The sequence below is a fragment of the Polypterus senegalus genome, chromosome 2 (assembly GCF_016835505.1).
Source record: "Polypterus senegalus isolate Bchr_013 chromosome 2, ASM1683550v1, whole genome shotgun sequence".
NCBI classification, from domain to species: Eukaryota; Metazoa; Chordata; class Cladistia; order Polypteriformes; family Polypteridae; genus Polypterus; species Polypterus senegalus.
In genome coordinates, this window is record NC_053155.1 from 159,231,036 (window position 1) to 159,245,704 (window position 14,669).

Genomic DNA, 14,669 nt, shown 5'->3' on the forward strand with positions numbered 1-14,669 from the left:
GAGGTAAATGGGAGGGGAGATGATGACGTGACTCCCCCACCCGCCTTAACTGTCAATCCCCCACAAACACAGTCTCTCAGAATTTGCATAAGCACACCCCTTCACCTACAATTTTAACTTAGTTACAAAGTGATCAAAACTCGTTTATATCCTGCGTCCTCTCATTAAACTTGTATCCCGCATTACCTGTGGGCATGTGAAACGCCAGCGGTAGCCTGTCTATGAACTTAATTTAAAGTTTAGGTTTACACCTTGCTTTCTTTCGAGGTAGCAGCACTCATGAATATGGTAGTATATGCCACTCACTCGCTTCTTATTGTTTCGCTGCCTTCTCAATTATATAATGCATGTTTTCTTAAGCGCTTTTTGTAGGTCTTCCTGGTTTTCTACGTACTGCGTTGACAGTCAGTTCACGTGATTACGTGGGAGGCGTGATGATGTCACACGAAACTCCGCCCCCTACGTCTTTGCAGCTCTACTCCATTACAGTTAATGGAGAAAAATACCTTCCAGTTATGACCATTAGGCGTAGAATTTCGAAATGAAACCTGTCCAACTTTTGTAAGTAAGCTGTAAGGAATGAGCCTGCCAAATTTCAGCCTTCTACCTACACGGGAAGTTGGAGAATTAGTGATGAGTTAGTGATGAGTGAGTGAGTGAATGAGTGAGTGAGTGAGGGCTTTGCCTTTTATTAGTATAGATATATATATATACACACACACACACATACATACATACATACATACATACATACATACATACATACATACATACACACACACACACACACACACACACACATATATATAATTTGTGTGTGTGTATGTATGTATGTGTGTGTATATATGATCAATCAATCAATCAGTCAACATTTATTTATATAGCACATATTTATACAAAAAAATGTAGCTCAAAGTGCTTTACAAAATGAATAGAAAAATAGAAGACACAATAAAAAATAAACATAAGTCAACATTAATTAACATAGAATAAGTAAAGTCCGATGGCCAGGGTGGACAGAAAAACAAAAAAAAACTCCAAAAGCTGGAGAAAAAAATAAAATCTGTAGGGGTTCCAGACCACGAGACCGCCCAGTCCCCTCTGGGCAATCTACCTAACATAAGTCAAACAGTCCTCTTTGTATTTGTATTTGTATGATGTAGATAGGTATGTATGTATATATATATATATATATATATATATATATATATATATATATATATATATATATATATATATACTATATATGTGTATATGTAGATATGTACACTGCTCACAAAAATTAAAGGAACACTTTAAAGAAACACATTAGATACATCAGATCTCAATATGAAGTTGGATATCTATACAAATAACGACAGGGCAATGTCTTAGGAACAAAAGGATGCCAAGTCTTTTAATGGAAATAAAAGTTTTCTGCCTACAGAGGGCTCAATTGTGTAGACACCCTAAAATCAGAGTGAAATGAAGATGTGGCAGGCTAGTCCATTTTTCAAAAACTTAATTTCTGCTACTCAAAATGCTTTTCAGTATCTTGTGTGGCCCCCACGAGCTTGTATGCATGCTTGACAACGTCGGGGCATGCTCCTAATGAGACGACGGATGGTGTCTTGTGGCATTTCCTCCCAGATCTGTATGAGGGCATCCCTGAGCTGTTGTACAGTCTGAGGAGCAACCTGGCGGCGCCTAATGGACCGAAACATAATGTTCCACAGATGTTCTATTAGGTTTAAGTCAGGGGATCGTGAAGGCCATTCAATTGTTTCAATTTCTTCATCCTCCAGGTACTGCCTGCATACTCTTGCCACATGAGGCCGGGCATTGTCGTGCATTAGGAGGAAACCAGGACCTACTGCACCAGCGTAGGGTCTGACAATGGGTCCAAGGATGTCATCCTGATACCTAATGGCAGTCAAGGTGTCTTTGTCTAGCTTGTAGAAGTCTGTGCGTCTCTCCATGGATATGCCTCCCCAGACCATCACTGACCGACCACCAAACTGGTCATGCCGAATGATGTTACAGACAGCATAACATTCTCCATGGCTTCTGCAGACCCTTCAACGTCTGTCACGTGCTCAGGGTGAACCAGCTCTCATCTGTGAAAAACACAGGGTGCTATTGGTGGACCTGACAATTCTGGTATTCTATGGTAAATGCCGATTGAGCTCCACTGCGCTGGGTTGTGAGCACAGGGCCCACTAGAGGACGTTGGGCCCTCAGATCACCCTCAAGAAGTCTGTTTCTGATTGTTTGGTCAGAGACATTCACACCAGTGGCCTGCTGGAGGTCATTTTGTAGAGCTCTGGAAATGCTCACCCTGTTTGTCCTTGTCCAAAGGAGCAGATACCAGTCCTGCTGATGGGTTAAGGACCTTCTATGGTCCTGTCCAGCTCTCCTAGACTAACTGCCTGTCTCCTGGAATCTCCTCCATGCCCTTAAGACAGTGCTGGGAGACACTGCAAACCTTCTGGCAATGACACACATTGATGTGCCATCCTGGAGAAGTTGGATTTCCTGTGCAACCTCTGTAGGGTCCAGGTTTCGCCTCATGCTACCAGTAGTTACACTGACCATAGCGAAATGCAAAACTAGTGAAAAAAACAGTCAGAAAAGATGAGGAGGGAAAAATGTCAGTGGCTTCCACCTGTTAAATCATTCCTGTTTTGGGGGGCATCTCATTGTTGCCCCTCTAGTGCACCTGTTGTTAATTTCATTAACAGTAAAGCAGCTGAAACTGATTAACAACCCCCTGTGCTACTTAACTGACCAGATTAATATCCCATAAGTTTCATTGACTTTATGCTATACTCTGATTAAAAAGTGTTCCTTTAATTCTTTTGAGCAGTATATATAGATATGTATATATGTATATAGATATGAAGATATGTATGTGTATATATATATACATGTATGTATGTATGTATATATATATATATATATATATATATATATATATATATATATATATATATGTTGACTCAAACCCATTATGACAGCAGCAATCCAAGCTGTGAGAAAACAGTAAAAAGGAGGCGTGTCAGGCGTGGTGGCACATTTTCTGATGCAGCTAGACGAAAACAACTTTGTGACGCTGCTGCCAAATACACAAAACAATTACACTGACAATCATGTTACGTTATTTTCAAAATGTTTCCTTTTGTTTCTCTTTCCTTCTTTAACACACTACTTCTCCGCTGCCAAGCGCGGGTATTTTGCTATATATATATATATATATATATATATATATATATATATATATATATATATATATATATATATATATATATATATAGATAGATAGATAGATAGATAGAGTATGAGGGGCCGTTCAGGAAAAAAAGATTGGTTCGTAAATATTTACACTGGTTCAGATATATATATTGGTTCAGATACATTGGTTTGAATATATACATTGGTTTTAATACATCCGTTCAGATATCTATTTCGGTTCAAATATATACATTTGTTTGGATATATTGGTTGAGATATATACATCGGTTTGAATACATCCGGTCAGATATATACATTGGTTTAGATACATTGGTTGAGATATATATAAATTGGTTTGCATAGATCCATTCTAATATATATACATTGGTTGACATACATTCATTCAGATATATACATTAGTTTGAATACATCCATTCAAATATATACATTTGTTGAGATATATATATTGGTTGATATACATTGGTTTAAATATATATATTGGTTAAAATAGATTGGTTCAGATATATACATCGGTACAGATACATCTGTTCTGATATATGTGTTGGTTTAGATAGATCCGTTCAGATATAGATACAGATACATTGGTTGGGATTTATGGGCAGGCACAACGCGGCCATCCATGTTTAGCATCTCCCTTTCGCTTCATCATTGCTTCAACACTGTTGTAATTATTGTGCAAATTTTATACAAGTAGCATACGCCTGTCTGTCGCGTTTTGTTTCGTAAGCCCTTTTGGTTGGGGGGTCCTCGATTTCAAAGCACTTTTTTTCTTTCATTATTTAAAACACTCGCACAGATACCCGCCTCTTCGCCTCGCTCCGTCCCGCCCTGGCTCACTGTACCCGCCTCACTCGCTCCCTGTTGTCCCACCCATGACAGATTCTTCTCAAAAGCAGAGTTACCAGAAAGCATTAATCGTAACCACAGTACGTCCCATTTTTTCACCTCATGAGACGCTGGTTTATCATTGGTGGAAAGCCGCCCGGTGATATCTGTTATTCCGTATTGGCAGCATTTCATTAAAGGGCGATCTGTTTCAGCAAGGAACTTAGTCCTGTTTGCTGAAAAGATGTCATGGAGGAAAACACTGGAATAGCGCTGTTTCTTCTGAATGTTTATCAGTGGTCAGGGACCAGAATGATCAGAATATTCCTGCTTCACAAATAACTGATGTCTGTTTCTATTGTAAAACTGAGAAAACCACACACGCGCGCGTACACAACACAAACACTCAAACTCACAAATCGTGGGTCGCACACACTACTGATTAAGTGTATCTGTCACGGACGATCATTTTTTTCACCCAATAAAACTTTAGTTCGTCAAAGTTAGAAAGCAGCACGGGGATTTCTATTATTCCTTATTGGCAGCATTTCATTTAAAGATGATTTGCGTCAACAAGGTGAAAGAGTCATTTATTTTGACAGGGCGATCTTTTTTTTAGGCTTAAGCATTTTTGATTGACTTACAAAAGAAAATAGTTATTACTTACCCTCTTTGCTTCATATTGGCTATTTTAAAAAACCTTTTTGATACAATTTATGACAGTATAAAATAAAAAAGTAGTACTCAAAATTATAATGCGCATATCTAACAGGAAGGGGTGGTTGTAACAGTACGATTGCTGACTCGCAGTTAAATGATCACTGGTTTGTGTCCTGGGGGGCTTCCTTTCTGTTATTTTATTTATTTATTTTTACAAATTGCTTGAGTAGTAAGAAAGGCGCTATGAAAATGTAAAGAATTAATAAAAGTAATAATGAATTGTAGTAGTAATATTATTATTATTATTATACGTGTAAATGCATGATCAAATTCAGCCGCTGCGTAGTGGGGTATGAATAGGGACAATACCACAAGTTCATTGAAATAATTACACAGCAAGGTACACACGCACGGTTCATATAAATTAATTATATACAACTTTTTAACAAGTTGAGAGATGTCAACTGGTTAAAATGCACAAAATTATACATGTATTGCTTTATAGTCCACACATAGTATATGTATATTGTTAAAATAATGATATAAAAATCCTATAAAATGGTATAGAATCTGCGTCGTAGACTTATGTTGTGTCAAATTTCTTCAAAGACGTTTTTAATTATTTTGCTTTGAAAAATCTTACGGCAAACATGTGAATCGTTGAAAATCGCTGATTTTAATCAATTTGTTTAACGCATCCTCCATGCAAAATGCTGTCATATCTGTTAGTAAACATGCACGCACAGCGATGTCCTGATGTCTGCGTTCTAAGGCTGCAGGTATATTAAACGCTATTGACGTTTTACTGGGGTGCTCTGTGATTGAGGACGGACAGTAAACTTTATTAAAATGATATCGAAAAATACCATTCGTCAGTTGTGTTTTCAGTCGTTTTGACGTGTTTACTGTTCTGTTACCAAAAAATTCTTCAACGGGGCTCATCAACAAAGAAATGTGGATAGTAAGATTTAGTAAAATACCAGTAATAATAATACATTGCTCAACACCCAGTAACACTTTACAAATACATTTAAAATACATTTAAAAGACAGCTCGTTAAAATAAATGTAGCAATCCATTGTCATGCTATAAGTGACAACTTGCTCTTAAACACTTACACAGGTGGTTTTTCCTGGGAATAGAAAAAGAGAAAAAAATCCACGGGAAATGTTTTGTTGCTCAAATTTCACCTCTGCCATGCGAGTCATTAAAACTATTGGAATGAAATATAGTTCTATATAAATAAATAAATAAATTTCCTACCACACCCACCCTTTCACCCCTGTACATTGGAGAGGAATCTCATTTTCACAGCAGTTGCAATTATCCTATAAAACATATAGGAGTTCTGTGCACCGTTTTTCATGGGAGATTAAAACTCATCAAATGTATTTAAAAACACTTTTAGCAGCCTGTGGCATTTCTCATCTGCAGTGGTCCATTACAAAATGAACATCAGGCAGTTAAAATTGTGCACAGTTTCTTTAATAAGCCTATCAGACAGTCTTTTATAACGTTTTCATATCGAGTGGAGAGGACAGTGGGACACAGTAGACTTGAAAGTGATGTAGAAGACTTTCATCAATCTTTTACCATTGATTTCAGATAATATTAGTTATCCAGGGTTCATTTTGAAAGCAGCAGACAGTGTACACACAAGCCCATGGATCTGCTCCAGCCATGGAAATGAGTGTTGCCTGTAGGGGATAGGATGTAGACACATAGTGGAGAAGATTAGATAGAAAACTATATCTACAACCTTTCAAAATCAATTTTACATATTTTTACCTCTCCGGTGTTCATTTTGTAATCAGCAGTCAGAGGGCACACATTTTATGTCTCTACAGCAGCCATGGAAAATGAGCGTCCCGACCAGTGGATGACACATGCGTTTTATTTCCAATAGTTGTTATCACTTGGCGAAAGTGAAATTTGAGTTCAACAACAAAACATTTCCCGTGGATTTTTTTCTCCTTTTTTATTCCCAGGAAAAACCACCTGTGTAAATGTTTAAGAGCAAGCTGTCACTTACAGCATGACAATGGATTGCTACATTTATTTTAACGAGCTGTCTTTTAAATGTCTTTGTAAAGTGTTACTGGGTGTCGAGCAATATATTATTATTACTGATATTTTACTGAATCTTACTATCCACGTTTCTTTGTTGATGAGCCCCGTTGAAGAATTTTTTGGTAACAGAACAGTAAACACGCCAAAACGGCTGGAAACACAACTGACGACTGGTATTTTTCGATATCATTTTAATAAAGTTTACTGTCCGTCCTCAATCACAGAGCACCCCAGTAAAACGTCAATAGCGTTTAAGATACCTGCAGCCTTAGAACGCAGACATCAGGACATCGCTGCGCATGCATGTTTACTAACAGATATGACAGCATTTTGCACGGAGGATGCGTTAAACAAATTGATTAAGATCAGCGATTCTCAACGGTTCACGTTTGCCATAAGATTTTTTAAAACAAAATAATTAAAAACGTCTTTGAAGAAATTTGACACATCATAAGTCTACGACGCAGATTCTATACCATTTTATAGGATTTTTATATCATTATTTTAACAATATACATACACTATGTGTGGACTATAAAGCAATACATGTATAATTTCGTGCATTTTAACCAGTTGACATCTCTCAACTTGTTAAAAAGTTGTATATAATTATTTTATATGAACCTTTACTTCAATAATATACACATTATGTTTGTATTGCGTGTGCACCTTGCTTTATTATTAATATTAGTAATTATTTCAATGAACTCGTGGTATTGTCCCTATTCATACCCCACTACGCAGCGGCTGAATTTCATCATTTTTATAGCGCCTTTCTTACTACTCAAAGCAATTTGTAAAAATAAATAAATAAAATAACAGAAAGGAAGCCCCCAGGACACAAACCTGTGATCATTTAACTGTCAGCAATCTTACTCTTACAACCACCTCTTCCTGTTAGATACGCGCATTATAATTTTGAACACTACTTTTTTTTATTTTATACTGTCATAAATAAATTATATCAAAAAGGTTTTTTAAAAAGCCAATTTGAAACAAATAGGGTAAATAATAACTATTTTCTCTTGTAAGTCAATCAAAAATGCTTAAGCCTAAAAAAGATCGCCCTGTCAAAATAAGAGACTCTTTCACCTTGTTGACGCGAATCATTTTTAAATGAAATGCTGCCAATAAGGAATAATAGAAATCACCACGCTGCTTTCTAACTTTGACGAACTAAAGTTTTATTGGGTGAAAAAAATTATCATCCGTGACAGATACACTAAATCAGTAGTGTGTGTGACCCACGATTTGTGAGTTTAAGTGTTTGTGTTGTGTACGCGCGTGTGTGTGGTTTTCTCAGTTTTACAATAAAAACAGACACCAGTTATTTGTGAAGCATGAATATTCTGATCATTCAAATCCCTGATCACTTATAAACATTCAGAAGAAACACCGCTATTCCAGTGTTTTCATCCATAACATCCTTTCAGCAAACAGGACTAAGTTCCTTGCTGAAACAGATCGCCCTTTAATGGAATGCTGCCAATATGGAATAACAGAAATCACCGCGCGGCTTTCGTTCAATGATAAACCAGCGTCTGTTGAGGTGAAAAAATGGGAGGTTCTGCGGATGCTATCAATGCTTCCTGGTAACTCAGCTTTTGAGAAGAATCTGTTTTATGGGGTGAAAAAATAATCGCTCTTGACAGATACGCTTAATCAGTAGTACGTGCGACCCACGATTTGTGAGTGTGTGTGTGAGCGTGTACATGCTTGTGTGTGGTTTTGTTAGTTTTACTATAAAAACAGTTAAACATCAGTTATTTGTGAAGCGGGAATATTCTGGTCATTTTGATCCCTGATCAACATTTAAAGAAACAGAGCAACTCCAGTGTCTTCCTCCATAACATCCTTTCAGCAAACGGGACTAAGTTCCTTGCTGAAGCAGATCGCCCTTAATGAAATGCTGCTAATATGGAATAACAGATATCACCGGGCGGCTTTCCACCAATGATAAACCAGTGTCTCATGAGGTGAAAAAATGGGACGTACTGTGGTTGCGATTAATGCTTTCTGGTAAGTCTGCTTTTGAGAGAAAATCTGTCATGGGTGGGACAAGAGGAAGCGAGTGAGGCGGGTACAATGAGCCAGGGCGGGACGGAGCGAGGCGAAGAAGCGGGTATCTGTGCGAGTGTTTTAAATAATGAAGGGGAAAAAAGTGCTTTGAAATCGAGGACCCCCAACCAAGAGGGCTTACGAAACAAAACGTGACAGACAGGCGTATGCTACTTGTATAAAATTTGCACAATAATTACAACAGTGTTGAAGCAATGATGAAGCGAAAGGGAGATGCTAAACATGGATGGCCGCGTTGTGCCTGCCCATAAATCCCAACCAATGTATATATCTGAACGGATCTATCTGAACCAATATATATATCAGAACGGATGTATCTGTACCGATGTATATATCTAAACCAATCTATTTTAACCAATATATATATTTAAACCAATGTATATCAACCAATATATATATATCTCAACCAATGTATATATCTGACCGGATGTATTCAAACCGATGTATATATCTCAACCAATATATCCCAACCGATGTATATATTTGAACCGAAATATATATCTGAACGGATGTATTAAAACCAATGTATATATTCAAACCAATGTATCCGAACCGATATATATATCTGAACCAGTGTATATATTTACGAACCAATCTTTTTTTCCTGAACGGCCCCTCATAATAGATAGATATATATATATATATATATATATATATATATACTGCTCAAAAGAATTAAAGGAACACTTTTTAATCAGAGTATAGCATAAAGTCAATGAAACTTATGGGATATTAATCTGGTCAGTTAAGTAGCAGAGGGGTTGTTAATCAGTTTCAGCTGCTGTGGTGTTAATGAAATTAACAACAGATGCACTAGAGGGGCAACAATGAGATGACCCCCAAAACAGGAATGGTTTAACAGGTGGAGGCCACTGACATTTTTCCCTCCTCATCTTTTCTGACTGTTTCTTCACTAGTTTTGCATTTGGCTACAGTCAGTGTCACTACTGGTAGCATGAGGCGATACCTGGACCCTACAGAGGTTGCACAGGTGGCACATCAATACGCGTCATTGCCAGAAGGTTTGCTGTGTCTCCCTGCACAGTCTCAAGGGCATGGAGGAGATTCTAGGAGACAAGCAGTTACTCTAGGAGAGCTGGAGAGGGACATAGAAGGTCCATAAGCCATCAGCAGGACCAGTATCTGCTCCTTTCGGCAAGGAGGAACAGGATGAGCACTGCCAGCAGGCCACGGGTGTGAATGTCTCTGACCAAACAACCAGAAAGACTTCATGAGGGTGACCCAAGGGCCCCATGTCCTCTAATGGGCCCTGAGCTCACTGCCCAGCAGCATGCAGCTCGATTGGCATTTGCCATAGACTACCAGAATTGGCAGATGCACCACTGGTGCCCTGTGCTTTTTACAGATGAGAGCAGGTTCACCCTGAGCACGTGACAGAAGTGAAAGGGTCTGGAGAAGCCATGGAGAACATTATGCTGCCTGTAACATCATTCAGCATGAGCAGTTTGGTGGTGGGTTAATGATTGTCTGGGGAGGCATATCCATGGAGGGTCACACAGACCGCTACAGGCTTGACAAAGGCACCTTGGCTGCCATTAGGTATCAGGATGAAATCCTTGGACCCATTGTCAGACCCTATGCTGGTACAGTGGCTCCTGGTGCACGACAATTCCTGGCCTCATGTGGTGAGAGTATGCAGGCAGTTCCTGGAGGATGAAGGAATTGATACCATTGACTGGCCACCACACTTTCCTGACCTAAATCCAATAGAACACCTCTGGGACATTATGTTTTGGTCCATCCAATGCCACCAGGTTGCACCTCAGACTGTCCAGGAGCTCAGTGATGCCCTGGTCCAGATCTGGGAGGAGATCCCCCACAACACCATCTGTCATCTCATTAGAAGCATGCACCGATGTTGTCAGGCATGTATACAAGAACACAGGGGCCATACAAAGTGCTGCGTACAATTTTGAGTTGCTGCAGTTAAATTTTGGCAAAATGGACTAGCCTGCCACATAATTTTTTCACTCTGATTTTTGGGGCTTCTTTGAATTCAGGGCTCTGTAGGTTGATCATTTTCATTTCCATCAAACGATGTGGCATACTTTCGTTCCTAACACATTACCCAGTCTATATCAGTATAGATATCCAGGAGGATTTCTTTTTCCCATTGAGATCTGATGTGTTTTCAAAGCGTTCCTTTAATTTTTTTGAGCAGTTTATATAGATATATAGATATGAGAACAACATTTATATCAATGACAAAACAATTACATTGACAATCGTGTTATGTTATTTTAAAAATTTTTCCTTTTCTTTTTCATACCTTCTTTAACACACTACTTCTCCGCTGCGAATCGCGGGTATTCTGCTAGTGTATATATATATATATATGTATATATACAGTATATACATATATATATAATATATGTGTGTATATATACTATGTTGAATATGTTTATTGTTAATGTTTGTGATGCGCCATTTATTGTAATGTATTTTGTAATGCGTGTTGTAATATATGTATTGCATTTTTCATTCCAACAGCTAAATCGCAAACATTAACACTGCTGTTCAGAATCCTAAAGCAGGCACCATATAATTGAGGAAGCAAAAAAAAACTGATACACTAACTTAATAAAGAAAAATCTAAAAAATATAGGTAATCAAAAAGAATAACAGAGGGAGTATTAAATTAATTCAAATCCATTAAACATAGTGGTGATATGCACTTATTAAACAAACTTAGACCAGAAATAAATTGCATAAATGAAAAAATAAATTCCATTACCGGCTACACAACTTTGAGACCCTTGCAGTCATAGCTTTTCAGCCTGGAGTTGGTAAAACACAAGCCCCTAGTGCAGTATGATGGACCAGGAGGTGAGTATAAACCAGTGGAACAGGCAGTGGTCAAAACAGCTAGGGCAAATGAAAAGAAAATTGCAAACTTAGCCAGAGGTCTTTAACCAGAAAATCTTTAGTGACATATGCACACTAGTTTTTTAGGAAATATCTTGGATGTCAAACTAGCATGTGTAAAGTATTGCATGTGTGACATTACATTTCATTACTTTTGGAATCATACCCTTGGCAAACAAGCATCATAGCTTGGCAACAGAACCTCAGAATGGTGTCTTCCACGAGAAACAAAATGTTAATGCTGTTAGTATAAAATGTAACATTAAAAAAAGAACTCTTTCAGATACAATTAATCACGAAAAAAACAATCAGACCGGTTTCACTGAGGTTCAGTACCTCTACAAAGCTGATTCAGCTATTCATAAAATAATTTAAGTATTCCAAATCACAACAATACCATCAGCTACTACCCTCTGTATGGTAGTCAGTGGGCTCCAATAGTATTAGTCCTTCCTCTATCAGATTCTTTTTCCTGTTTTTTTTCTATTTAAAATATCCTTTATTAGAATGAAAAATGCAGTGCATTTTATTAGTACATGCAACATATGCCTTGGAATGTCAAGAATGATGCCCTTGAGTGAGCTCATCATGATTGACATCGTACAGACTGCAATTACGCTCTTGAATTAATTGGATAAGGCTTTTGCACTTAGATTTAAGAATTTGGCCAGCTACAAGGGAAGCTTTACATTTACTTAAGTTAAAAGTATATCATTTTTTTGATCAGTTTGACGTGGTTCTTCATTTTCCATTTTGCATAATATTTTCATTTTTAGTGGTGTACTGGAGCTAAACATACTGTATTTAGATATATATTTTAAGCAATACCTAAACTTAATAAACTGATGTATGTTATCCTTTTTAACTGTACAGTTGCCCAATTTTACTTGTGTGTTAAGGTTATTCTAGATCTAAATAAACCAGTGTATTCTAATAAAAGAAAAAGTGCAACATCTCACTGTGGGCATGAATAATGGAAAAAAAATGTCAAACAAGTATAAGTGGGTATTGCTAGGATGTGACTGAATTATACATCTAAATATGGTATGATGGGTATTGCCAGTGATATACAAATAGAGTTATCATTACCTGTATTTCACACGCATGTTCATACTGCTGTTTAAAGGTTAAATTTAAAGTTACGAATTTAAATAAGATTTTTTTTAAATTGGTTTGTTTTAATGTAAAAAGTGGTAAAGAAGTTACTATCTAGAACTTAAAGTGTAATTAATCTAAAACAAAAAATGATACATCTTTCTCCTTTCTTGCAGCTTATATAGAAGATGTAGCAAGATGTGTGGATCAGAGTAAAAGATTAATAATTGTGATGACCCCTAACTATGTTGTGCGGAGAGGCTGGAGCATCTTTGAGCTGGAAACCCGGCTTCGCAACATGCTTGTCACAGGAGAGATCAAGGTCATACTAATTGAGTGCACTGAACTTAGAGGAATTATGAATTACCAAGAGGTTGAGGCACTGAAACACACCATCAAGCTGTTGACTGTTATCAAATGGCATGGACCGAAATGTAATAAGCTCAATTCCAAATTCTGGAAACATTTACAGTATGAAATGCCATTTAAGAGGATAGAGCCTATCATCACGCATGAGCAGGTACTGGATGTAAGTGAGCAGGGACCTTTTGGAGAACTGCAGACGGTCTCAGCTATTTCTATGGCTGCTGCCACATCGACTGCTCTGGCCACGGCCCACCCAGACCTGCGATCCACATTCCACAATACCTACCATACCCAAATGCGACAAAAACATTACTATCGCAGCTATGAGTATGACGTACCTCCTGCTGGCACCTTGCCCCCACTTACCTCACTAGGAAACCAACACACCTACTGCAACATCCCGATGACGCTAATTAATGGGCAAAGACCACAATCAAAATCGAACAGGGAACAGAATCCAGAGGAAGCCCACACAAACAATGCTATGCTGCCTCTTCTACCTAGAGAGACAAGTATCTCCAGTGTGATTTGGTGACAGATGAGCAAGGCAGTAACAGGGCCCGCTTAAGTGTTCCCCTAACCCTGCAGTACGGTGCTTGGAACTGCGACCTTGCTGCTGTTTAGCCTGCATCACAATCCATAAAACAAAAAAAGAAAACACAAGGAAAACAGGGTCTTGTACATATATTTGCAATTTCTTTGTAGCATCAGTGTCTTCCTGTTCTTTTTTTGTTTGTTGCCTCGACTACATTATGACTTTGTTTTATATGTTATCTAAATTTATATATTTCTAGTTTTTGTTTTGTTTTCTTTGCTTTTTTAAATGAAGACTGAATAGTTGGGTATTGTGTGGTAGATTGGACAGTACTTTTCCTGACTTAGCATAGTTTAAATTGTTTTTTTTTTGTTTTGTTTTTATCATTTCATTGGATTGCTTGGATGAACCTATGTTTTACATTAAGGAACAACATCTTTTTTTGAGTTGGCCTATTTAAGATGTGTACAGATAGCCCACAAGTGTATACTCATTCATTTATGCAATAGATCCTATTTCTTTTCCTTTCTCACAAAGATTTCTTTTTGGAGAGTGGTGCTAGGATTCAACCTCTTCCAAGTGGTAGAAAATAGACATTTGTCTTATAAGAAGATGTGATAAATACTTTAGCAGAACCTAAAAGTTATGTCAACCAGTCACATTAATTGTGCTGCAGTGACTTTCGGCTTGCAAAGAAATCTTGGAAAAAAAACAACAAACATATATTTTTATAGAAGATATATTTGAATAAAAGGTAAGTAGTAATGGATGAATGCAAACTAAATAATACTTTATTGTACAGTTTTATAGAATTGATGGCCAACAAAATAGATGTTGAGTCCTTTATTAGATGTTTTCTTTAAGTTAAGGTAAAGTATAAATGCATTTTGATGTTTTAATCAATTATTGAACTTTTATTTTC

The 14,669-nt window shown here is 37.4% G+C and overlaps 1 protein-coding gene across 2 annotated transcripts in view; it reads left to right on the top strand.

Moving 5' to 3' along the window:
• Nucleotides 1-13,977, top strand: part of LOC120523506 (interleukin-1 receptor accessory protein-like 1) — a 1,790,033-nt gene extending 1,776,056 nt beyond the window's left edge. For both annotated transcript variants that reach the window (XM_039744882.1, XM_039744883.1), the window contains one exon: nt 13,023-13,977. In XM_039744882.1, coding sequence (XP_039600816.1) covers nt 13,023-13,747 — 725 coding nt within the window. In that variant the 3' untranslated portion in view covers nt 13,748-13,977. The remainder of the gene's footprint in view (nt 1-13,022) is intronic.
• Nucleotides 13,978-14,669: the final 692 nt, after the last annotated feature.